The 26,123-nt window shown below is 54.8% G+C and overlaps 1 protein-coding gene across 1 annotated transcript in view; it reads right to left on the bottom strand.

The window, feature by feature from the left end:
* The window catches only part of CACNA1I (calcium voltage-gated channel subunit alpha1 I), a 128,118-nt gene that overhangs the window by 93,426 nt on the left and 8,569 nt on the right, over nucleotides 1-26,123 (bottom strand). The window contains exons 2-4 of the mRNA XM_027968131.3: nucleotides 22,705-22,958; nucleotides 4,134-4,245; nucleotides 2,403-2,536 (exon numbers count right to left, since the gene is read on the bottom strand). Coding sequence (XP_027823932.2) covers nucleotides 2,403-2,536; nucleotides 4,134-4,245; nucleotides 22,705-22,937 — 479 coding nt within the window. The 5' untranslated portion in view covers nucleotides 22,938-22,958. The remainder of the gene's footprint in view (nucleotides 1-2,402; nucleotides 2,537-4,133; nucleotides 4,246-22,704; nucleotides 22,959-26,123) is intronic.

The following is a 26,123-nucleotide window of genomic DNA, read 5'->3' as shown; positions in this document are numbered from 1 at the left end:
GCTATGAAATTACATGTGAACTTGGAGATATTTGTAAGTGGTTTCTGCCCAATAGAAAAAGATAACCCCAAAGATTACGGTTTTATGACCCTATAAGGCCATTAACCAGCTTTGATTCTAAGCACCTCATATCCCCAGGTTTTTTTTTCCATTACCTGTTTTCCTGATTCTGACAATTACCATCCTGCTGATTCCTCATTAATGAGTCGAATAAATCTGTAATATACATGTTCCTTCTAAGATTTGTGTGAGGGTAATTTTTTTTAACTTTCTGGAAATTATACTATGACTTCAGGATCACTAAAGCCTAATTTGTACCTACGAAGAGATATGAGTGAATATTGCATCCATAAAAACAAGCTGCTCTGAAAAATAAGAAATTCAAGAGCAACAAGCAATCCTGAGAATTAAAAAGACACAGACGAGATGAACATTTCCATCAGGGGCAGTAAATTGAGAAAAGGACATTGTTAGTGATTCAGAAGGCCAAGTCAAGGAATTCTCTCTTAGTACAGATGAAATCTGTAAGAGAGGTGAACAAAACATGCAGAGAATAGAGAGAGGATGGAAATAACCACTTACTGGGAATTCTAGGAGAGAGCAGAGAAGAATGGCCAGTCACCAAACAAGATACGGAATAATTTTTTTCTGACCTGAAGGATGCACAAGTCTTGAGTTCCAAAAGGCCCCACCGGAAGCGATCCCTGCCCTTGGGAAATGTCTGAATTCTGAAGGTAAGGAGAAAACCTTCAAGCTTCTAACAAAGGAAAAGCAGGTTTCTCCCAACAAAGAAGAATCAGATCTCTAGTGGCCTCGGCTGCAATATATGGTGTCAATTTGGATGATACCACACGCGGGGCTCTGAGGGAGAAAAACTGCGACTCTGGAGCAGTGCAGACAAAAAATGCCCTTCACCCACCGAGATCAAAGGGATATATGCTTGGACAGGCAAGACTGAAAAATGACACTATCCAAGCACCTTTTCTTTTTATTGAGTTGGTCAAAAAGTTCATTTGGATTTTTCCTTAACATGTGATGGAAAAACCCAAATGAACTTTCTGGCCAATCCAATTTTTAAAAAAACTACTTAAGGATGTCCTCCAGCCAAACCAAGATGAGAATGAGCAGGAAGAATCTGACAAAGAGGGCAACACAGCTCCCACGTAGGGACCCAGTTTACCTTCTAATTCGGTCTAAATCATCGCTGTTAATGTGGCTGTGGAACTGAATACAGCTCTGAGGAAAGGATGCTATCACGTTCTACAGAACACCAGCAAGCAAACCACTGCCCTTCAGGACACATCGGCGGAATTCAGTGTGTACATGGGGATACTGACTTCCCATCTCAGCCACCTGCCTGGCCACTCTCCCTGCAACTTCTCAAGGGCATCACACACATATCTTGGCACACACATGTATGCAAATGCACATGCTCTCACGGACACTGACACGTGTACACACTCACACACACACTCGTGGGTCTCTAGCCTCTTTGACCCTGCTTTTCACTTCTGCCATATTGACCATTACTGGGCATGGTTGACACCTGTCCATCTTCCAGCTGTTGTGCGTGCGTCACCTCCTCAGGCAAGTCGTCAAATCCCCAAGTCCCCAGCCTGGTGCAAAGATGCTCTCAGAGAATCATAACTCTTTCCCAGAGCCCTGGTCTCAGTGTGTGGCATGTTCACCCGTGTAGCTGCTGAATGCCTTTCTCCAGATGGTACTCGGGAAGGATAAAGTTTATGTCTAGATTTGCTATCCTTCCTGCCCTGCATTGGAGACAGTGCTGACACTTAGTAGGAGCTCAGTCAACTGCTGACTGTGGGATGAATGTGTGGATGGGCCACCAGCCTGGCTTAACCCAGGAAAGGAAGGACAAGGCACAGAGCAGAGTCCAAGATGCTCCAAACAGGTTAAGTTGTCCCCTGACCTCTTTCTGACTATAGCTTACATCTTGGCAGAAATAACCACAGTCTGGAGTCAGACGGTAGAGTCTGTGCTGGATCTCTAACTTGCTAAGTAATCTAGGATGATAATAATAATAGCTCACATTTGTTGGGTGCTCACCTTAATGGAGCTGTCCTTTGTTATACATTATCCCCATTTCACAGATGAGGAAACTGAGGTTTAGAGAGGTTAAGTAGCTTTCTTAAGGTCACAGTTAGTGTAAAACAGACCCAGTATCAGCTGACAGCGCAGGAAGTCACACAGTTCACCAGAATGAGGGGGAAGGGATGTCTGTTTGTCCAGGCCATTCAGGGAAGGCACATCATTCCTCCATCACTGGGGCCCAGGAGGAATCCAGACAATAACACACATTATTACCAAGAAGCCCCAGAGATTATTTACATGATGTCTGGCATGCATCAGAGGCTAGGACCTGTCTGATATGGTCTACCTACCCTGCCATGACAATGAAGAAATCCAGTCGGTTCCATGTGTCCCCAAGGTAGCACTTCTTGCCAAAAATGCCCAGGGCCACCATCTTGAGCACCATCTCCATGGCAAAGAAGACAAAGATGAAGTCGTCAAAGACCTGCAGGGGCAGGAGGAGGACAAGAAGCAAGGGACAGCGTGAGGTCCCAAAGCAGGACACAGGGTCGGAGCCACGGTGTGAGGTGGGAACACGGGCGTGGACATGAGGACCCAGGGAGAGACCTGGAAACATCTTCTCCTGGTCCGGGAGAGAACCTCAGAGGTCCTAGTCCAAGGCATTCGTTTCACAGAGGAGGAGATCAAGGCCCAGAATGGGGAATGAACCTGCCCAGGGTTTTCCAGCCCCCTCTATTTGTTCCCTAAAAGCAAACATTATGACAAGGGACCCAGATGGGAGTGGGCAAAGGGGGGGTCTCCCAATAATTGCCACGCCCTGGGCTAGACCCTTGCTCTGCACTCCCTCTTCAGTTCTGAGTGACCCCTTGAATGCTGCCATTTTATCAATGAGGAACCGGGATCTCAGACTGCTTCAGAAGCTTGCCACAGTTCCCACAGCCGTGAAGGGAAGAAACGACACTCAGGTCTCCCTGTCTCCTAGACACACATGGAAGGAGCTTTCTCAAAACAGGCCTGACACCCGCCCTGGGCACAGGTCCCTGTGATGTCTTCCTCTGCTCAGAAAGGAAGCCCCCAAATACGGCCACAATCACAGGCTCATGTCTATTTCCTGGGGATGGGGCCTGGGTGGAATCCCTCCTTCCAGAATCAATGAAGGTTAAAGACAATTCAATTCAACAAATGGAGGCTGAGCACCTTCTCTGTGTAGCTCATAGGTTGACTGTTGGGGGCCCAGAGATGAATGCTCGCTAAATTCACCACCTGGTAGGGAAGCCAGTCTAGTACTCACTGAAGTTAATAATGGGTTCTAACTCCACCCAGGACCCTGGGGCCGGCCCAGGAGCTTGTTACCCACTTGGACCCCAGACCCACCTCAGATTCTAATTCTGCAGCTTTTGTATGGGACAGGGGTCTGGATCTTGAACATGTACCCCCAAGGGAATTGGAGAAACTGGGCGGCTTGGGAACCTCTGAGTCCTATGGGAACACAGGAAGCAGAGGGCAGTTCCTCTCGGGAGAAATCTGAGTTTCTCCGGGAGACAGAATTAGATGTTTCCATGCCTGTAAAATGGGTATAAACCCAACACCCTGCACTACAGGTGTACGTGTGCCATAGGGGCCAAAGGTCAGGCCTCCACCTGGGATCTCCATGAGATGAGAACAGGAGAGATCCAGGAGGCGGCTCCTAACAGCATCGACATAGTGACGGAGCTCGGCCTTTATCCGGATCACTGGCACTGAGGGGCAAGGCTTTCTTCAGGGAGTGTCAGGCCACTTGTGCTCTACTGGATAGGGGGGTGGGGATGGGGAGACCAGGAGGAAGTTGGTGATGGGATAAAAGAAAGGGCATGGACTAGGGCAGAGGCCTCGAGACAGAGAGGAGAGGACGGAAAGGAGAGAGGATGGAAGAGAGGCAGGTAGGACCAGCTGGCAGTGAGGCAAGAGGATGAGCGCAGCGAGGGCAGGACCAGGAGTGAAGAGGTGGCTAGGCGGGGCGGGGCGGGGGCCTAGCTAGGATGGGCGGGGCCAGGGCGGGGCCTGAGACGCGGGGCGGGGCGGGGCGGGGCAGCCGGCCTCACCTGCAGGATCTTGCAGCGCTCTGACAGGCAATCCATGTCGTCGCACGGCTGGTACATGCCGAGGGTCACGCAGTTCAGCAGGATCACCAGCATGCTGATACATTCAAACCACGTGCGCACCAAGTCAAGGACACAACAGCTGGGGGGCCACTCCCCCACCACCAACACAGATATCCACCCCATTGCCCCCCAGGTGCCTCCCCTGGTGGGTCAGTGCCTATATTTTCAAAGACCTTTTAAACAGCCTACCCCGACTCCTCACAACAGACATGGCCAAATCCACCAGAGAACCTGAACTCCACTAAGCCACCATCTGCCAGGATGCCCTCCCCACCGCCCGACCCCGACCTCTTTGCCCCAGCCTGAATTCCCCCAGACCCAGAAAGGAAGAGGTCCCCAGAGTTCTGACTGGGAGACCATCTCCAGACTCTCCCAGCCTAACCCTGACTTCCTTCCTCTGACTGTCACTGCCTCCCTTCTCTGACCATCCCTCCCCTGCCCCACCCACGCCCCCTCCAGCTCTACCCAAGCCCTGGAGCTGAACCCTGCAGAGCGTCCGTCCAGCATGGCTGAGACTGGCCAGACACCCTGTACTTCCCTCCTCTCCTGTGGCTGGGTTACAGCTCATCGCCAGACTCCAGCAGGTCTGTGCCTGGGCTCCCCCCAGCCCCTGCATGAGTCAGGGTGGGGCTCAGCCTCCTCAGGCGCGTCCAGGCAGAAAGGCTCCTACAGCCAGCAGCTGAGCCGGGCCTCAAGGGCACATGTTTGGACCGAGTGAGTGGGCTTTCCAGGCCAGGCTGCTCTCCTCTCTAACACCCTGCTCCTTCCTGGCTGATTCCTGCTCAGTCTTAGAACACAGCCCACTGATGTTCAGCCCCATACCTCCCTCCCAAACCTAGAATCCCCAAGCCACCAGGGGAACCAGGGGAGCCAGAACCCAGAAGGACCCAAGGGCCTGGGTCTTTCACGGCTTAACTTGCTGACACGTTCATTGTCTTTATCCAAGGCTAGAACCTACATTCCAAGGGGACAGGGTGGTGGCATTCATGCCCCAACAGTGACAAGCATCTAGGAGGAGCAAAATAAATGTCTGTCGTGATTGAGTAAACCTCTCTAGGTGCTGCCCACTCTGACACCCAAAGATTCTTCTTGAGTGTACCCAAATGAAAGCTCTGGCCCCTCAATTTCAAAGCCCTTACTCTGACCTCAGATGCAGCTATGCCAATCAGCCTCTCAGCCAGACCCCACCCAGCGGTGGGGTGAGGATCTCTTGCCTAATGGAAGATTGACCCAGTTTCCTTGGCAACAGCCTCCCTCCCATCCCCGGTCCTTGCTCACCTTGGGATACTGCCTTCCCTACCGCCTCCCTGTCAGACCCTCCTTACCCCAACTCTGCTCCTTCCTGCCCCCTCAAACCTCTGCCACTCTCCTGCCACAGCCTGTAATTAACTTCAGTCGTTGCCAGGGCCCCCTTCTAGCCTGAGCATCGCTCTAGCAGCAGCTTCATCATTAATTAACTTTTTTGAAGTTCAAACGTTCTAATTACCAGCAAACGTCCCCCATCCTCTTTGCCTTTTCCCCTGGCCTGTTTTGCTATCTCTCCTTCCGGCCACCTCTTCTGCTCCCTTTGCCCTTCCTGCCAGCTTCAAGTTCAAAGTGCACTTGGCAGGTGTCTTCCAGGAACCTGGCACTCCCACTTCTTCCTCACCAAGGCCCTGAGCAGTGTGGGTCAGCAGACCCATTTTACGGATTAGGAAAACTGAGGTTTAGAGAAATGAGGGGCCTCTCCCAGCTCAAACAGCTGGGAAGCGCTGGAGCTGAGATTCACACCAGACCTGCTCTCCTCTGTGATGCAGGGCTTGTCTCTTCCTGTGTCTTTCCTTGCCCTCCTCTGAGGCCTCAGCTCATCTTCAGCATCTCTCACCTGAGCCCTGCCAGCCTCCCTGCTGGCCTCCAGCTCTGGTCTCTGCCACTCCAATCTGCCCTGCACACAATCCTGAGGTGTATGTGTGGCCAATACTATCCAAGCTCTTTGCAAGTGTTATTGCATTTAATCCTCCAGCCCTATTACAAGCCCCAGTTACAAGTGAGGAAACAGAGTCACAAAGGGGAACACACTTTTACCCAAGAACCCCAGCTGGAAAAAGGCAGAGCTGAGCTACAAAATCAGAGCCTGCTGTTCTTGCCCCATTTCGTCATCACTAAATTAATCTGGCTGAAGCCCAATTCCGATTAGACCTCTCCCCTATTCAAAAGCCTTCCAGAGGTGATGGGAGGGCGGCTCCCATCACCCTCCCTAGCCTGACACCCACAGCCTCCTACACCCTGACCTCAATGAACTCTTCCGGCCTTCTCTCCCGCTAGCCTTGGCATGCACTGAACTTCTGGCTGTCCCCAATTACACCCTTTGCATGGGGTATGCATGCATATCCTTCTACCAACTTTACCAGGCAAACTCCTACTCATCCTTCACAGCCCAGGTCGTCTGTCACCTCTTCTGGAAGCTTTCCTGAAGCACCTCTCCCCACTCACCTAGTGGTGGCTCAGCCTCCTTCCCGAAGTGCTCCCCACCCACCTGGTCTAGCTCATATTGCGTTAATGAACTTGGCAGTAGTCATGACTACTGCCTGCCAGGCCCCTAGGGACATGGCCCTAACTCTTCTCATAGCCCACAGGGAGCAGATGGAGAAATGGCTCAGAGAGCTGGAGTGACCTGGCCAAGGTCATAGTCAGTGAGTTGCCTGAATGGTCTGACTTAGCGGTGCTGCGCTGCCACAGGGCCACCTCTGGTGCATGTCCCTCGAAAGGGGCAGATGGAGCGGCTTTCACCTCTAGATGGCCCAGCTTCAGGGATGGACAGTCTCAGCCCTGCCCCAAGGCACTCAGGGAAATCCCAGATGGCAGGGCTGGGCCCTTTCCAGAAGCCTGCAAGGCTCAGAAGTCAGGCCAGAGCTGGCATCGCTGTCTGCAGATCCTGACACACTCCCCACTGGCTCGGGGATCAAAGGCATAAGCCCTCCTTGAAGTTAAACCAGACCACGTGGCGTGGGAAGGAGAGTGGTGGAAGGAGTGAAGGTCCTGGGCTGAGCAATTTGGTGGCCTGGCCCAGTGCCCAGAGCTGCCATCATTAGTCACAAGCACCGGGGAATTCTGAAAGCTGTCAAGCAGAGCTCCAGGACTCTGGGACAGCGCAAGAGAGGACAGAGGCCCAGAGAGGGTGGTACAGGATGGCCCGACTTGCCTTTGCCTGTCGGGCCCCTTAACCTCATGACCTTTGCCATGGGCGGGACTCCTCGTGCTGACTCCCTGCACTGGGGAACAGGGCAGGCTAGGGCCCGGGTGCCAGCTCCACGAGGGCCTCCCATGGCAAAGCTCAGGGCCCCCGCCTGGCACCCAAGGCTCTGTGGTTAGGACCCTGCCACCTTGCCCACTTGGCCACCCAGACTCTCACGCCTCTCCAGGTGACCTTTGCCACAGAATAACCCCATCCCGGTCCTCAGAGAGCCCCTGATCCCATCCCCCACTGCACAGAGGGGACACAGAGGGGCAGAGAGCATCCCAGGGACACGATGACCCTGGAGCAGAAGTGACCCTCAGAAAAGAGACTCCCCAGCCACAAGGTCCCTGAGCTTTTTGCTTTTCTAATGAAATAGCATATATTAATAATATGTCATTTAAACCTTACAGTAAGCACATGAGGAAGGGAGCCCAGAGGCCCCAGAGCACAGACCCATGTGACCGTGGACAAGAACCAGGGCTTGTCATGTATGTGCAACAGGGAAGCCCCTGTCCTTGTCCGCCTCTTCTATAACAGGCTCCAGGGGTTCCCATTCTTTGGCTTTGGGGCGAAAAAAAAAAAGCCACCTCACCAGCAAAGGACTGAGAATCTCAGACTGGTGTTATCTGCTGATTACTTAACATGACCTTGAGTAAGGACAAGAGATGCGATCACAAACCCTTTAGACCATGGCTGCCTCCCAACGGCTGAACCTTCACTCACAGGCTTTAAATACAATCAATCTACAACTTGGAGAGTTGCCCTTCACCTTCAGCCGAGTCCCCTCAACTGGCCGGTGCTACTGTTACCCCATTTTACAGATGAGGAAACTGAGGCACCAGCACTGGCTCCAGGGCTCCAGCCACAGCCACCCAGGGTCACATGGCTGGTATGTGGCAAAGTCAGGATTTGAACATGCTTCTCTTGACTCCAAACCCCATGTTCTCAGCCACATGCTATGGCCTCAGGGAACAGGGCCTGGACTGGCACATGCTCAGTGGAATATTTGCTTTTCCCTTCCGACTGGGAGACTTCCCTGGTGGCTTAGACGGTAAAGCGTCTGCCTACAATGCGGGAGACCCGGGTTCAATCCCTAGGTCAGGAAGATCTCCTGGAGAAGGAAACGGCAATCCACTCCAGTATTCTTTCTTGGAAAACCCCATGGACGGAGGAGCCTCGTAGGCTACAGTCCATGGGGTCGCAAAGAGTTGGACACGACTGAGAGACTTCACTCACTCACTCACTCACTCCGACTGGGAAGGAAGGAGATGGTGCAGGAGAGGGTGGGAGGGGAAGCCAGTGAGGAGAGGGTGCCAGCCTCAAAGTCCCCAGCAAGAGCTGAGGCAGACCAGGAACATCTCCATCCCATGCCTGTCTTAAGAAGATGGGGTGTGAGCTGGTAGGACAGGGCCACCAGCAAAGCTATGATGCCAGGGGCCCCCTTGAACCTGCCACTTCCTAAAGAGAAGACTGACTGGCTGGGCAATGTCCAGAGCCCAACCAGGCCCCTCAGGGCAGCCTCCTCTCCAGGAGCCAGAACCAGAGGCCTGCACGGTTACCACGGCAACCACCACCCTCCATCCTGCAAGCTCAGCTGACAGTCATGGTTTTTGCAATTCCAGGGGGCTCTGGGAGGGTGGGTAGGGGATGGGAGTGCTCAGTTTGGCTGGGGCAGCCAAGTTTGTTTTTATTTTTGTCAAATCTGAAATCAGATCCATTTCCCAGTGTGCACTTCAGTTGTCTAAATAAATCAAGTGGAGGAAGCAAGCCTGGAGCTACGTCCTCCTAGACCAGGGAGGCAGGGAAGGTGAGCCTGCCCCTATACAGAGCTCCCTCCTCTGTCTGTCTCCATGGCATCCAAAGATGGGCACCCAGGCCTCAGGCCTTCATAGACCAGGGCCTGAGTTTCCAGACCCTTATTCTTGGGCCAGTTTTGTGCTCCTCTAAGGCCAGGTTCATAAGCATCCATGGAGCACCTACTGGATATCTGACCTGTGCATCAGTGTCCTGAGATGAGCCAGGCTGGAGGTGCCCAGAGTGCTTACCTGTTCGAGGACCTGCCATGGTATGAGGCCACGTAGTATGCACTGTACCAGAAGTGGCTACCATTTTGAATGTCGGCTATGTTGCAGGCCCTGGGCTTTAAAGAGGATATCCATTCACTTACTCACTCATTCATTCAACTTATCTTTATGAGCCACAACCACTCTGGAAAGCTGCTTGGCAGCACTTGTTAAAACTAAACAGAGGGCTTCCCTGGGGATCCAATGGTTAAGAACCCGCCTGCTAAAACAGAGGACATGGGCTCAATTCTTGGTCTAGGAAGGTTCCACATGCCACAGGGTAACTAAGCCACGTGCCACAAACTCCTGAGCCCATGTGCCACAACTACAGAAACCTGAGCACCCTAGAGCCTGGGCTCCACAGCAAGAGAAGCCACCGCAGTGAGGAGCCCACGCACCGTCACTAGACAGTAGCCCCCACTCTCTGCAACTAGAGAGAGCCCTGTGCAGTGATGACGGCCAGGTACAGCCAAAAGTTAAACAAATAAATATTTTTTTAAAAAGAAGGGTGACTTTAAAAAACATAAGCCCATGCTAGGATCCAGCTGTGCCCCTCTTGGGTCCACAGCCCCCCAGAGAAATGCCCAAATAAGTCCACAAAAAGGCACGTGTTACCCTTAACAGTCCCAGCTTGGGAACAACCTAAGTGTCCATCAACAGGAGAAAGAGTCTGGCAGGGGATTTCAACTGGAGATGATCCGGGCCCCCGGGGGGACATGCAGCCATGTCTGGAGACGTTTTGGGTTGTCACAACTGGGTTTTGAAGGAGGCTCTTGGCATCCGGCGGATGGAGACCAAGGATGCCACTCAGCACACCACAATGACAGGGCAGCCCCACCACAAAGAATCCTCTGAAATGCCCACAGTGCCAAGGCTGAGAAACGGCGGCACATTCCTTTGATGGAACGCTGCTCAGTGATCTAAAAGAACACACTATACAGCAGCATGGTCGGAGCGGCCAGACCTAGCGCTGGAAACAGGAGCCAGAAGAGCAAAGAGCGTCCAAGTTATATGAAGTGAGACCAGGCAAAGCGAGGCAACAGGGAAAGGGGTCAGAAGGGCAGTAGCGCTAGAGCAGAGAGAGTTCATCGCGGGCGGGGAGAGGGAGCCTGCGAGGGCTGGAGATGTTCTTCTTGGACGGAGTGAGGTCACAGGAGCGTGTTTACATGGAAAAATGCCTTGAGCTGGACATTAAGGTTTGCGAGCTCTATTGCATGCAAATTTTATCACAATAAAAAGTGTAACAAAAAGTGATGCCGAGCTACAGCTCTAGGGAAATATAAAATGCAACAATTAAAAAGCCACAACCCTTGCTGGGGCACCGGACCCCCCAGAAGACCTTCAACCACAACCCTGCAAAGGAGGGGTGTCACCCCTGTTTCACAGACTTGCCCAAGGCCACAACAAGGGACAGAACAGGGATCTGAACCTCGCAGCGTTCTGTCTTCATTTAAGAATTTCTTCTGTCCAAGCCCACGGCAACCTTGGAAGATGGGCATGGCAGACATCATTCCACCCACTTTACAAATATGAAAATGAAGGTCCTAGGACTTCATTAGTGATCCAGTGGTTAAGACTCCCCACTTCCAATGAAAGGGGCATGGGTTTGATCCCCAGTCAGGGACCTAAGCTCTCACATCCCACATGCCTCGTGGTGTGGCAAAAAACAAAAAAAAGAAAATGAAGGTTCAGAGATGGCAGGATTTTCCCAAGCTGACAGTGAACGGACCCGCTGGGCAGATGGTCCTCATCCTCTTTCCACTTACATGCTTCTAGTGACAGGGAGCTCCCCACATGACACACAGCCCTTCCCCAGGCTGACTGGTTCTAGTTATAAGCTATGGAAGTTCAGTGGGCTGAGATCCCTTAGAAAGAGTGTCACTGCCCCCAAGCCCACTTCTTAGAGTCTGTGTAATTTGACAACTCATTGAATTTGGTCGAAGTCTTTGATTCCCAGATGCCCAGCAGGCCTCTGTGCCCAGTGCAGACAGCCGGAGCGGAGGAGGCAGTGGCGAGGGAACTGGGGCTGCCAGCTGGGAAGGAAACTAGGGTGGATGGTCCATGGGAAGGAAGCTCCAGCCAAGGAGACTCACCAGATGCCGCACTCCAGCCACTGCTGAAGAGAAGGGCAGGGAAGGCCCCTGGGGACCAGGGTCCCGCTGTCTGTGAGCTGACCCAGCCTCAGGAGCCCATCCACAAAGAAGGTGCGCCTGCAGGGGAGCCTCTTGGAGTCCTAGCAGGGCATGTGGAGGCCTCCCCTGGGCCCTTACAGAACCTCAGACGTGCCCCTGATGACAGCATGTTTCTGTCCCGGCGTCCCACCCCCAACCAGGCCATGCTCTCCAGGGGCAGCGCATATCCGACCTTCAGCGCATATCTGACCTTCTCTCTGCCCAGAGGCCCACCTGGAGCAGCAGCTCAGGGCATCTACAGCCTCGGGGAAAGGAGTGAGGTGCCCGCCACTTGGAGGCATCAAGGAGGCTAAAGAGGGATTTCTGTGTTGAAGGGACCTGCAGCCCCCCTCCCCACCTCGAACTCCCCCTCCTCTCCTTTCTAACATCCATCACTCACTATTCATATATTCAGCCTCTCTTCACTGAGCCCCCGCCCCCCCTCTGTCTGGCCCACAGTGACCCTGGAAACCCTGAATGAAGATGACAGTCCCTGCCCTCCAGAAGCCATGAGCAAACACAACACTAATGGAGATGAGGTTGGACAGGGTGAGGGCTGGACAGAGGGTGATGACGCTCTTCCTTGGCCTCCTGGGGGCCTGTCCCCCACCGCAAGTCTTCTCTGCCTGCCCCTGACCACACATGTGTACATGTTCACAAGTGCATTCCCACGGAGCCCCTCCCACACTTACACACGCCGAAGTGTGTGCACACCAGCCTCCGCGGCCCCTGGGGGCAGCAGCACTGGGTACGGCCGACCCACTCTCTCCCCGCTCCAGCAGCTCTTAAGCATTTCTGTACCTCCTGGGGAAGTTCATGAACCCTTTCTCAGAATACTGTTTTTAAGTGCATAATTTTTTTTTTTTAAAGAAGGCTTAGTATTAGAAAGGAAGGAAACCAGTTATGTTAAAATAGTTGTCAAAATATTTTTTAGAAAAACAAATTTGTGATGGAGAACTCTGTGTGCTTCGTTATCAACACAATGAATAACCAAAGCCAGGGGCGGGTCTGAGCCTGTGTGCCTGGGAAGCTGGGGAGAATGACAATGACATTCCCAGAGCTCTACAAGGAACCGTGATGTGGCTCAAAAATATCGGTGACTGCTGCGGATGACAGTGGCAGGAACTGCCGGTAACCCCATTGTGCTCGGTTGCCTCTGTTCATAATACAAAGAAATGCTACATTTCAGTCAGAAGTCAATGAAACCAAACACACAGCTTGTCCCGATTCAAGTGGACGAACCTCAGTTTAAGACCCTTGTTCCAGAAACTCCTGCTGGGCGCTGGGGATACCACAAGCCCCTGGACAGACCCTCATCTTGCTTGGTGGACCTCACCTTTTAAATGCTGGCCTTTCCCGGGCTCCCCAGGCCCCTGAGATTCCCTCTCCATCCACCGAACCCACACCCAGACACACAGCCTCGATGACCTGCCCTGGACTGACAGGTCCAGAGTGAGCCACAGGCTCACTCGGCTGAACTAGCCTCCCAAGCACTGCTCTGGGATGTCCCAGGGAACCTCAAAGTCATCATGTCCAAAATGGGATAGGTCATCCTCTCTGCAGACCACCAAACTCCCCCCTGAACTTCCCATCCCATGAACGATGACCCCAACTACCACCAATCCTGCAAGCTCTCCAGGCTAGAACCCATCAGGGCCCTCCTTCCCTTCACCCCTGACGTCCATCTCAGAGACCTGTCCATCTCACCCCCTAAATCTCTCCTCTCCATCCCCCTCTGAACCCCATGGCCCCAGGCAAGCCTCGCTCTCTCACTTCTAAGTCCGTGAACAGCCTGCCCCTCCTGCAGCCCTGCCTTCTCCGACACATCCTCCACGCAGCAGTCTGAGGGCTCCTCCAAAACCAAAAGCCTTCCATGGCTCCCCACTGCCTTCCAGAGAATTTCCAGATTCCTCGGCTCTGCATTCCATTGTGTAAGAGCTCTTGGCCAGCCTCCTCTCTGTCTGTATAACCTCCACCTCCAACCTTGTTAACTAGGATGTGCTTTGCTGCAAGCTTTGCTGCACACCTACTATGTGCAGCATAGGGCTGAGGGTCAAGGCTCAAGAAGAGACATGCATTAATGGAACACGGAGCCTGCCCTCAGGGAGCTCACAGTCTAGCAGAAGGTGAAAATAAGAAGTTAGGTACAAGAGGTCTCGTAAGGGCTACAAGGAGAGAGTGATGGTGCCCAACAGAGGGTTGGGCTGGATATTCTGCATTTGCCAAATAAGTGAACGGTTGATAGATGGGTAGGTAGGAGGGTGAGAAGGAGGCCTTTGTGTGGTTGGAGCAATGGATGATTGAATGGGCAGATGATTGGGAAGGTGGGTAGATAAATGCACAGATGTAAGGACTGAGTGAATTGATGGGTGGGTGTGCAGATAAACAGATGAAGAAATGAAAAGATGAATCGATAGATGGGTGGATGGATGGATGAGTGGGTTGGGGAGTGGCTGGATGAATTGATGCATGAAGCAAAGGAAGGCAGGTGGGGAGATGGGTGAGTGGAAGGAGGGAGGTGATCGAGAATGTGACTCCCAGTAAATGGCAGCTCCAGGACTCAAACTCAAGGCTAGGAGACCACAGGAAACCCTGCCAGTTGGGACTCTGCACTTCCTCCTCTTCTCTCTCAGTGATCATCCTCAGCTTCCCTCCGTCTCAGCCCTCCTCCTCACAAGACCCTCAGCTCCATGCTTTCCACACTCTCGGAGCTTCAGGAGATCTCAAGGACCTTCTGAGCCTCTGCACTACTGACATCGAGGGATGGAGGACCCTTTGTTGTAGGCTGCCCTGTGCGCCGCAGGCTGTCTGACCTATACCCACTGGTAACCAGTAGCACATGCTGACACTGGGAAAGATAGAAGGCAAAAGAAGAAAGAAGTGGCAGAAGATGAGATGGTTAGATAGCATCCCTGACTCAACGGGCACGAATGTGAGGGAACTCTGAGAGATACTGGAGGACAAAGGAGCCTGATATGCTGCAATCCATGGATGGGGTCGGAAAGCGTCAGACACGACTTAGCAACTGAAAGACAACAACGCCCAGTAGCACACCCTCCCCGAGCTGTGACAACCAACAGTGTCTGCTGCTGCTGCTGAGTCACTTCAGTCGTGTTCGACTCTGTGCGACCCCAGAGACGGCAGCCCATCAGGCTCCCCCATCCCTGGGATTCTCCAGGCAAGAACACTGGAGTGGGTGTCTGGAGACATTGTCAAATACCGTGGGCAAAATCACTCCCAACTGAAGCTCACGGTTGATACGCCTCAACCTTTTCCTCAGTCCTGGTTTTTTTTTTGGAAATTGAGATGAAGACGGGAGGAGTGACCGCCTGAGGTCACAGGGCTTACACATGGGCTGGGTCTCTTCCCCTAGCCCAGCCCCCAATATTCATACAGAATCTCACAGTCAGCCAAGGCTTCTCCTGCTTTCTCATCTACATACAGGAGCCAGATAGAAATGGGAGCCCAGAGAGGTCACGTGGCTTGCTCAGCACCACACAGCAGTCAGTAGCAGAGTCAGGATTTGAACTTGCAGGGAGACAGGGACGCAGGACTCCCCAGGGCAGCTGGGGAAGGAAACGTGGATGGCGCCCCATAGGAGAGCTGGAGGGAGATGAGCAGGAAGACCTTCTGGCTGATTAAAAAGCCATATCGATTTCTCTCCCAGGGAAATGAACGGGGCCATTTGTCTCCCAACAGGACCGCGAGGCAGTCTGAGGGAGGCGACAGGTCAAAGTCAGCTTCTCACACGAAGCTGCAGCCCAGGCGGGACTGACAAGTAAAATTCCAATCGCGTTTTAAATGCCCCAGGAGGGGGTTGACTCTTCATTAGCCAGCCAGCCCTCCTTCTAATCCACCCGCTCTATATCCATCATAACGAGGCTTCCCAGCTGGGCTCACCTCGGGGCTTCGAGGGGCTGGCGACACAGGCCCAGGCCCCCACCCCAAGCCCCCTCAGCCACCTCCCAGCTGGGTGGTCTGGACAAGCACGTCCCCTCTCTGAGCCTCGGCTGTCAAATGGGAAATCTCTAGGGGGGACCTGAGCTGCACCCAGCAGCACATGGGAGGCCCTTAGGGATCACCAGCGTCCTCTCTGGCACAGCCTTCCAGAATCTAGACCCCGAATGTCCCTCTGTGCTCAGACTCCACTCCTCTGGTCTCCCAGCCCAGCCCCCAGGCTGTAGTCAGCGACCTTGGTGACCCCAGCTTGACTCGGAGCCTCCGATCAGGCTGTTTCCTCAACTGGGATATCATACCCCATCCCCCCCTTGTCCCCCACCGAAGTCTCTCCTGCCCTGCTCCTCGTCCACAGAGGGCTCCTGCGGCTTCCCAGTCACAACGGATTGACCAGCCTCCTGGTGCCCACAGCCCGCTCAGAGTCCCTCTGCCCAGTCTTTACCCCGTTTTTCTTCACTGGAGTATGATTTGGGTGTGGTTCTGCCTCCCCCATCAGATTGGGGTCTCCCGGGGGCCAAGGCCAGGTGTACCAGGCCTGGTACACCGTGGCCCCACCCAACGTGGCTGAACAGCCCTCCACTTCTGTCTAGGACAGTGTCCAACACTACTGAAGCTGGGCTTCGCTAAACACTTGTTGAATCCATCATTCGACCTATCTATATCTATAATAGGTGGTTCTTGCTTGGTCTCCTGACCTTAGTCTCTCTCTCTCAAGCACCTGCCATTCTGCTCCAGGAGGAACTGTTCTAATAAATGAAATTACACATGCCCTATCCCTGCTGGACATCCTTTAGTGGTTCTGCAGTGCCCACAGGATGGAGAGTAAGCTCCAACCTGGCATCTCATACCCTGCTATCCCGCCCCTCCTCACACCACTCCAACCACACTAAACTCCTTCCTGTTCCCGACACTAGTCTCCCTGCTAAAACACCATTCCTCAACTGCCGTCCTAGGAAACTCCTACTCATGCAGCAAGACCCAGCCAAAAGTCCCCTCCTCCAGGCAGGCTTCACCAACCCTCCTAGGCTTTGTCAGGGGCAGCTTCTGCACCTGTAGCTCTGTTTATGTAGACATCTCCAAGTGACAGTACCTGAGACTGCCATATGGGTCAGGCTCTCCCTGGCCCAGCCAGGCTCCTCTGACTGGCCGTCAGGTCCACCCTGCTGATCAATGAGTGTGCAGCATCCACTCTGACCACCGTGAGCATCCCCAGGGCACAGCTTGGTGCTGACTTGTACTTCTGAGAAAAACAACCTTCTCTACGCCAGATGGAGGGAAACGGACAATTTCCCAGACATGTGCTGCTTCTTCCAGCAACACTTGCCATCTGTCTGGACGTTCCCTTTGGGCCAGGGCTGAAGGAGGAGCGGATACCTTCCCTGAAAGAACCCCTTCCCCAGCCACGAGTAGGCCCTGGCCTGAGAGTCCTGGGCTCTGATCTGCACTGGCTTTGTCTGCTACTCAACACGTGCCCTCGGGCAGGTCAGGCTCCCTTCCACAGCCTCAGGCTTCCCAGCTGTAGAATGGGGAGCTAGCAGACTTCTGGGCCCGGCACCATGCAGAAGGAGAGCATCTGAGAAGCCGTGGCGAGCGGGAAATTACCCTGTAAACCGGAAAGTGATGAGACGCCTGTGCGTTGGAGACAGAATCAAGTGACAGCCACAGGCCCAGCCCTCTGGGACCCCAGTGGAGGAGGAGGAGACAAGGCTAGCCACCAACAATCTCCCGAGGCCAGAGGCTAGGGAAGGACTGCAGGAGGCCAGAGAGGGAAAAGCTGAGATTCAAGGACACTTCCTGCAGGTGGTGGCCAGGAAGCTGGTGCTGGTGGGGCTGGCAGGATTTGGCACCCTGGAGACTGGGGGAGAGGGTGTCTCAGGGGGCAGACCCAGCGTAAGCAAAGGCGGGCGGGCAGGGGTGTCAGGAAACACCAGCAGCGTGTTTGGGCTTCAGGATAGAGTGTGTGAAGGGAAACAGCAGAAAGGCGGCTGGAGGCCAACCAGGTGGATGGTGGAAGGCCCCGAATCCAGGCTAAGTGAGACTATTCTGGGGGTGAGAGAGCTGCTGAAGGTTTCTGAGGGAGGAATGAATAAGCAAACAAATGGAAGAAGGCAGGAAGGGAGGGAGGGAGCAAACAGCACTTGACTGATGACAAACCATGTCCACACCGGGAGCCCAGGACCCCCTGAGGATGAAGGCCAGCGGGGAGGAGAGGGATGCAGGGAAGAGGCACTCATCGGAGGGCACTACGCTCTGGGCTCCTGGTTGGGGGTTGTCTCCACTGTACAGGGAAGAGGAAGGAGGAAGATGCCAGCTGTCAGTGGGGCAGGAGGGGTGAGATCCCAGAGGCCACCTGTTTAGACAAGAGGTGGTGGAGGAATACAGGCCCAGATTTCCCAACGGCCCCGACCCAGGGAAAGGGCTCAGGACAGGAGGGGTGGGGGTTAGATTAAGGAGGACTTCCTGACAGTCAGTCTAGGACCTCAGAAGGCCCAAAAGGTACTTATCAGTTGGCCCCAGGCCCCGTCTGATGCAGCAGAGAGGTAGCCCACCAGAGGCAGGGGGATGGACTAAATGACCAGAGCAGGGACAGCAGGGTGATGGAGGGTGGTGACGCCCCGTTTCTCTTCCCGTGGCGAGGGCTTTCCAGGCCTTCTCCCCGTTACTCCCCAAACTTCATGCCCTCCCTCCACCCTGCAGGAGTCGGCACCTCTCTCCCTGGGGGCAACCCGGCCCACAGGCTTCTCAGACCATCATCCAGACATGGGACCCAGCTACCCACCAGCCTTGAAAACCCTTGTTCTGAGCCGGGTCACCCAGTTCACCCCAGGTGTGTCCCTGTGAGCTCCATCATTGGCTCCAGGGTGCACACAGCTGCGACTCCACACTTAACAGTTTGCCCAATCAATGCTTGTCCTGGAATTCTCACTGGAACCCCTGATATTCCCAAATGGGGGTCATTGAAGTTCCCATTTCACAGATGAGCAAACTGAGGCTCAGCAAAGACAAAGGCCCCTTGGCCAAGAAGGTTAACATTCATGCTTGACCAAGCTACAGTCCCTGGGGTCACCCCTGTGTCTTTCCAACACCAACCCCAAGGCAGCCATGCCTCCACGCGGACCCCTCTTTCCGGCCCCACCAGCACCCTCAGCCACCAGCCTCCCCAGATCCCCTCTCATGATGGTCTCCTGGCTGGCTTATTGCCAAGGGAGCCAGAGTGACCCTCCCCTGCACAAAATGGCCATAGTTGGCCTCTGTTTGAGCCTGGTACATGGCAGGCACTCAGTAAAGGCTTGCCGACCCAACTCATGAATGGGTGAGTAAGGGACGGATGAACAAGAGCCCGTTCGCCCACCTCAGCAAATTCACTGAACCCTCACAGCGAACAGCACAAGGCTTGACACCGCAGGGCTGTGATGAGAAAATGGATTCTGTCTCTTCCTGCCCCAGGATGACCCAGGTCAGAGGGTCTGCAAGGCGGCAGGGTCTCAGCCAGGTGGGGTTCAATGCAAGTGCACCCACAGACCCCCAGTCCTAGCAGCAGAGCCAGGCGGGGCACCAGAAGCAAACAGAATTGGGACGGAGGAGCAGATGAGAACCAGGCACAGCCATGAAAGCACAGAGCGAGGCCAACCGCCCACCAGGAACACGGAGCCCCATCCCTGCACACTACAGGACACTTTCTGACAAAGGCAGCAGGGAAACGGGCACCCTAGACAGCCCCTCCTGACTCAGGGAGACTGCCCGAGTCTCCCCATCCTACAGACAGGCAGCCCGAGGGCGAAAGAGGGGAAGTGACTTGCCCAAGGTCACCGGCAACTGGTGTCTCCCGCCTCCCGGCCCAGGCTGGCGCCCTCCCTTGCCCAGCAGAGAGGCAGCCTCCACAGCCGACTGGCTCCCACCACGCATGGCTGGCTCACACGGCGCTGGCTCAGCGCAAGCTGGCATGGGGCAGGCAGCAGCCAGGGGCACGCGGGAAGGCAGGGGGCTGCAAAGTCCTCCTGGCACAGTGAGGTGGCTGCCAAAGGTACACGTTGGAACCCAGGAAGACCCCCGCCCAGCCGCCCAGAACTGCAAAGCATCCTTGCTCCAGTGGAGTGTGGAGAACCTGTCTCCAGCCTCCGAAGGTGGCAGCCGTGTCCTGGATAAAAGCTGAGCCTGGGGAATTCAGAGAGATTGAGGTATTTGCTAGTTTTACCACATCCTGGCTGTGCAACCTGGATAAAAGTTAGTCAACCTCTCTGAGCTCACTTTTCCCGTGTGTAAATGGGGCTCTGACAGCACCTACCTCCTGGGGTGTGGTTATAAGGGTTAAAAGGTGATACTGCAAGCAAACCATTCAGCACACAGTGCTGGCTCTTGTTATTATCACCGCCCCTCCTCCCCTGGCCTCACCTCTGGGCTGGACACGTGGCTGGGTGCTTGGCAAGAATCATCCCTAACCATCTTTAATTGTCCCATCACAGAGATGAGAAAACTAAGGCTCAGGGAAAGGAAACCAGAGTGCATACAACCCACCACTGGCCGTTCACCCACATGCCGCCAGTGACATGCCTAAGAAAGGCTCTCAAAGTCTAATCGAGGGTGGAAAATGGGTTTCAAACTGATTAGTCATGCTGCCAAGGGTGCCCTGCTGGAGGACGCCGTGATCGATTTGCAATGTCTGCATGGATGAGGGCATGGGTATCAGCATGGTAACTGGCACAAATCTACCTAAATCACAGAGATGGAATCTGATTTTCCCTGGAAACAATGCCCTCTGAAGGCATTACATTCTATCTAAAGATGTGATGCCCAGTGTCTTGGTGAACCTACCATGAGTAGTGTTTACTCAGCTGTAAGTGAGGGCCCTGATCACTTTTGGACACAGGTAATAAGAGTGATAACCACATGTGTGGTTTTCTAGGTTACAAAGATTTGCTTTCCCATGTGCTAGTTATGTACTGCTTTGGTCTTCAATGTAATCCAGTAAAATGCGTAAATACCACCTCTGTTTAACAGATGAGAAACTGAGGCTCAGAGAAGTTAAGAAATTGGCTTGTGGTCACACAGCAAACAACAGGCAGAACCAGCCCATGGGTCTGTCTTACTCCAGTCCCCAATGCTTTCCACATGCCACTTACCCATGAGTCAGACAGCACCAGGGGGGACCTCCCTGGCAGTCCCATGGTTAAGAATGTGCCTTCCAATGCAGGGGACGTGGGTTTGATCCCTGGTCGGGAAACGAAGATCCCACGTGCCATGGAGCAACTAAGCCCAGGCACTGCAACTCCTGAGTCCACACACCACAACTAGAGAATCCCTGCACTGCAGTGAAAACCCTGCACGATGCAACAAAGACCCCATGGACGGCAGCTAAGGCCCACAGCAGCCACAGAATAAATACTTTTCAAAATAAATTAGTTGATTCAAAAAAAAAACAAAACAGCACAACGGACCCCCTGACATTTCAGATGCAGAGTCCTCCCAGCTGAAACCCGGCTGACAGTGCGAGCTCAAGGCCCAGACCAGGTAAGGAACGGCGTTGACCTCTGGGTGAGTGGACCCCTGCCACCCGGGCTTGGCAGCTTACGGAGGGTCCCAGCGGCCTTCTGTCTCTCCAGTGAGTCAGGCAGTGACTCAGGGCCTGCCTCTGGTCTGGGAGAGGAGCTGAGTCAGGAAGCACCAAGTTTCAAAGGGCAGCTGGCTCTGAGCCCCAGTCTGTCCCGGGAGGACCTCCCACACCACCCTTCTCCCACCCGGGCCTGCAGGTCCTGACAGCCTTTCCCTGCTGGCCTGACCCTGACACCTCCATGTCCACCACTCCTTTGGGTTCTTGATGCAGAGCAGACTCCTGCAACGTCTGCAGATGCGATGGCTCATTTTTGGTTGGCGCAATAATGGAGGGCTGCTCCCTACCAATGTTTAGGGACCAGGAAGAGCAAACATCCGGCGCTGTGCAGGACAGCTCAGACCGCACAACACCATCACACTCCAAATGCCAACCCTGCCCGCACTGAGGAACACTGGGTTATGCAATGCTCCTTTCCTGAGCTCCCTCCCAGGAAAGAGGGGCGGGAGGGAGGTTTGTGGCTGGGGAAGAATCCTGGAGCCCTTGGCATGGAATCAAAGAATCCCACTACATCCCCCCAAGATCCTAAAGCCCAGCCTGAGTGCCCCGTGATGGGGCCTCTGCTCCGTTCACTGTGGAGACACGCGCCCAGCGAGCACTGCAGGAGCGCCCGCAATGTGCCAGGCACTGTGCTGGGTGCTGAGGTCCCACAGTCAAAAAGACAGGCTTGGTCTGTGTCCTGGTCACCTGACAGTGCCCTGGAGGAGACAGTGTCAGATTCTGAGTCCCACACTAGCTAGGGACAACAAGCAAGAGGGGCGGAGGAGAAACCACAGAGGGTTGCCCTGAGGAAGTGACTTGTAAGTGGGGATTTGAAGGATGCAACAAAGGATTTGGCCCAGTGAAGAGGGAAGGGAAGGCATTTCAAAGGAGAGAGTGTGAGAAGGCCCTGAGGCCTGGAAGAGCAGGGGAAGCAGAATGAGGGGAGCGGGGCAGGGCCTGGGGGCTGGGTGGGACTCTGCTGTGCCTCCAAGACGGTCTTCACCAGGGGGTGACCCGAGCAGAGGAGAGGCAGCAAGTGGAGGCAGGAAGCTCTGTAAGGAGGTGAGGTGGGTGGAGCCTCACTCCGCGTGTCAGGGTCACCTGTCAGTGGTCCAGGCCCATGGTTCCCCGACAGGCTCTCATCTCTCATCACCCCTGTAGTCAGCAACCCCCGAATGACTTGAGCACCGGGAGCTGGGCCACGGGCCAGTGTCTGACTTAACTCTGCTTCCTCCTGCAGACCTAAAGTTCACACCCGAGGGCTTCCTGAGCCCACTGGACACTGCACTGACTGCCCATGGTCATCAGCAACTTCCAGAACATTCACATCAGCAGGACGCCAGGTCCTCATCCGTCTGAGCTCTGTAGTCCGAGATCTCCCAGGCCCAGCACCTGAGCTTCCTAACCGACACCACAGCCTCTCAGCCTCAGTCCAGGCCACAGGCCATCTGGCCAGAGGGACCGGCGGGGACCCGGGCAGAATCCAGATAAACCCAGGCCCCACAAAGGATATGGGTTACACACCATCTTGATGCACCAGTTCCGGGGGCTGGTGGTCTGTCGCAGGCAGAAGAAGGCAACAGGGGCCAGGTCCGGGTGAGGGACTTCTGGGTCAACTCCGTCCATGGGCTCTTCTGGGCCAGGAGGGGAGGGAGGGGGGCTCTGGGGCCCCGGCTGCTCCGTGACTCCGGGTTCAGCCACCGGGGCTGCGGCAGGGGAAGGGGGCGGTGGGGAGTTCTCAGCCATGTCGGTGCTGAGCAGGGAGCCCTGCAGAGGAAAAAGAGGCAGCACTTGGCAGGGGGTTAGGGGCGAGCCTGGCACCCGCCTCCCTCGACAAAGGGACACGGCTCAGACAGCCCAGCCTCAAGCCCTTGTAGGTGCCTCACCCACACTCTGGCTGTGAGGGTCAGAAGAGCTGAGGGCCCGGAGGCACCCAAGTTGGAAACCACTTCCAGGCTGGTGGTATTGGGGCAGGTCTGGTCAACCTTGGTGAACCTCATTCGGAGGAGATGAAATATAGAGAGAATAAAACCTTCTTAGAACACAGCTGTGATACTGTTGTAAGGTTTTTTTTTTCCAACGAGACCAAAGTTGTATATTTATTGCATCACCGAAGAAAAGTTGCAAGAGAAAGACAAGAGTTATTGGGAAGACAGAAGTGCCAGGATGATGTGTGCTACAAAGCAGAGGTGCCGTGGGACCTCTAGGTACCCGAGAAAGCCGGGGTGGAATCAGGGCAGACTTCCCTGAGGAAATGACCCTTGAGCCAAGACCTACAGGTGAGCCCAGGGACACCCCACCCACCGCTCCATAAAGCTGAGAACTCAGAAGGACCTCACACACCAGCCTCTTTACAGCTGGAGAAACTGAGACACGGCGAAGAGAGAGGACAGACACAGAGACAGAGCTCCATCGGGGCTGGCTTCCTGAGTGTCTCAGGAGGACCCTCCGCTTGGTTTAATGTTCTGTGGTCACAAACTTGAAACCCTTAATACTTTTCCATCAAGGGGCCCACATTCTCATTTTGCGCTGGGACCTGCAACTCACTTAACTGGTCCTAACTTCCACTCGGAGGTACTTTGACAGCCTGGCTTCATCTGATGCTCATTACAACCCCAGAAGCCTTACTGGGCCCATTTAGCAGATGGAGAAACTGAGATGGGAGGGGCATACCCAGGTTACTCCTGGGCACAGGCTAAACTAGGGCACGTCTAGAGGCCAGAAGCCCAGCACCAGCCTCCAGATTCAGTGACAACTGACTGTGGCCTTGCTCAGCCCCCTCCACAGCCAGTCAAGGGCGGGGCCTTCCCCTGCCCATATCACCCAAGAGGTTAACAATCCCTGAATCCTCCAGGGGAGTCTCCTGGGCCCTGACACCCTGGCAGTGCCAGGATGGGCAGTGGGAGTCAGGGATGAGTGGTACATACCCAGCTGCCACCCGTGGCTGCTAAGCTGTCAGCTGGGCCACCCAGAGGTGATACATTTGGACATTTCTCTGGCTCTTGGGGCAACAGGCGGGAGGTGGCACCTCCTACCTCTTCGCCCGGCTGGTCAGTGAGGCCAAGTTTTCTCCTGAGCTCAGAGCTTTGCTCTTGGTTCCAGAAAAATAGCCATGGGCCTTACATAAGCTCCCAGGCACCTTGGCCCGCCACGTGTCAACCACTGGGAGGAAAAACATCCTCCCCGGGGTGGCTGCAGGTCTGCTCACGGCCGTGCCAGCCCGAGTCCACCGCTCCCCACACTGGCCCCATGCTCGTGCCAAACACTGCCTCGTCCCATCCTGGGTACAGGCTGCCTCCTCTCCCAGACCTCTGCTTATGCGGCTCCCTCTCCCGAGAACACCCTCTCCCCATCTCCCATCCTCCCTTCTCCCGGGCCCTGACAATTCATTCATTTGCCCAACACTGATTTCCTGAGCACCTACTATGTGCAGGGAGCGTGTGGGCTCAGGGGGCTACATTGGTGAAGAAGCCAGACTCGGCACCAGCCTTCATTCAGCCTTCAGTCCAGCAAGAGAGAGAGAGGAACACGGGTCAATTTATTTTTCTCTCTAGGCTTCCAAAGCTCTTATCACCACCCAACATGCCGCATAATTTATGTATTTACATATTTATGATTTAGTGTCTGTCTCCCGACCTGAAAGGGGGCTGCAAGAGACTGGGGACTGTGGTCTGCATCGTTCGCCCCAGCGCCTGGACAGTGCCTAGAACATAACAGGTGCTCAGCAAACAGTTGGTGACTAAATAAGTAAAAAGTGCTGGGAAGTAAATAAACAGGGAGAAAGGTGGGCTCAGGAAGAACCCATCTTGCCCTCTAATGGCGACCTTTACAATAAAAACAAGAACTGGAGGCACCAGCCATGGATGCTCGGTGGGAAGAGGCCTCCAGGTACCAGGAACAGCTGGTGCATCCAAGGAACAGAAACGAGGCCAGTGTGGCGGAGCTGGCACCAGGGAGGAGGGATGAAACTGAAGAGTCTGGCGGGGCCCGTTGTGAGCCACGGAGCTTGGGTTTTAGTCCAACTGCAACAGGAAGCCGCGGAAGGGTTTATGCAGGGAGTGGTGTGCTTGGGGCTGCGTTTTAACCCCACCCCTCTGTGGGCTGAAGGGAGAGTAGGAAGAGAGGCAGGGGAGGACCAGAAGGAGCCTGGGAGGATGGGCTGGGCTGGCCTGGGATGCTGGAGGGGGTGAGAAGAAAGGGGTGGCTTTGAGGTATATTTTACAGGCAGGGGAGCCTGGCCTGGCACTGGCCCCAGTGCCACCTCGCCCAGCTCCGCCAAAGCTCTGCTGGGAACAGCAGAGGGGGTAGCGGCTGCCATGGCCTCTGGGACCGCACAGAACCGCCTCCTCTCCCCGCCCTCAGCTCATTCCCCTCGGTGCTAGCTTGCTCTTCGCCTTACCTGGCCCTGTGGAAAGCTGTCACACTGTGCCGTCCCTCGCTTTCACGCGTCTCCTCCCACACTGCAGGGCTCTTAGAGACCAGGACTGCCAAGGCCACCAATCCACTCCCCACCGCCCCACCCAGCTTCCACCCTCTGACCTGCTCCCCCGTGACCCTCCAGGCCATCTCCCGCTGGCCTGCTCCCTCGCAGCTGCCCAGGCCAGAGCTCTCCGGCTTCAGCTCTCCGTTCCCAATTCCCCCTGCTCTGTGCCTGTAGCCCAGCTCCTGTCCCCAGCTGCTCATTGTCTGTGGCTGAAGGTTCTTGGGGAGTTGGCAGCTGGGTCCCCCTGGGCTTTGTCCTGTCTGCAGATGGAGCCTCAGAGAAAGCAGACCACTCACCTTAGGTGGTAGGCAGCGTTGATGAATTCAAACTCAGGTCCATCTGGCCCCAGAGTCTGGGCTGCCTCCGTGTTCACAGCCTCCTCCCTCTAAGCGCTCCCAGGGTGGCCCCACAGGCCAGTGTGTGACTAGACTGGCCTCCACGACCAAGGG

Source organism: Ovis aries, chromosome 3 (genome assembly GCF_016772045.2).
Source record: "Ovis aries strain OAR_USU_Benz2616 breed Rambouillet chromosome 3, ARS-UI_Ramb_v3.0, whole genome shotgun sequence".
In the NCBI taxonomy this organism is placed as follows: domain Eukaryota; kingdom Metazoa; phylum Chordata; class Mammalia; order Artiodactyla; family Bovidae; genus Ovis; species Ovis aries.
Note: the sequence above shows the minus strand (reverse complement) of the source record. Positions and strands in the feature narration are given on the sequence as shown.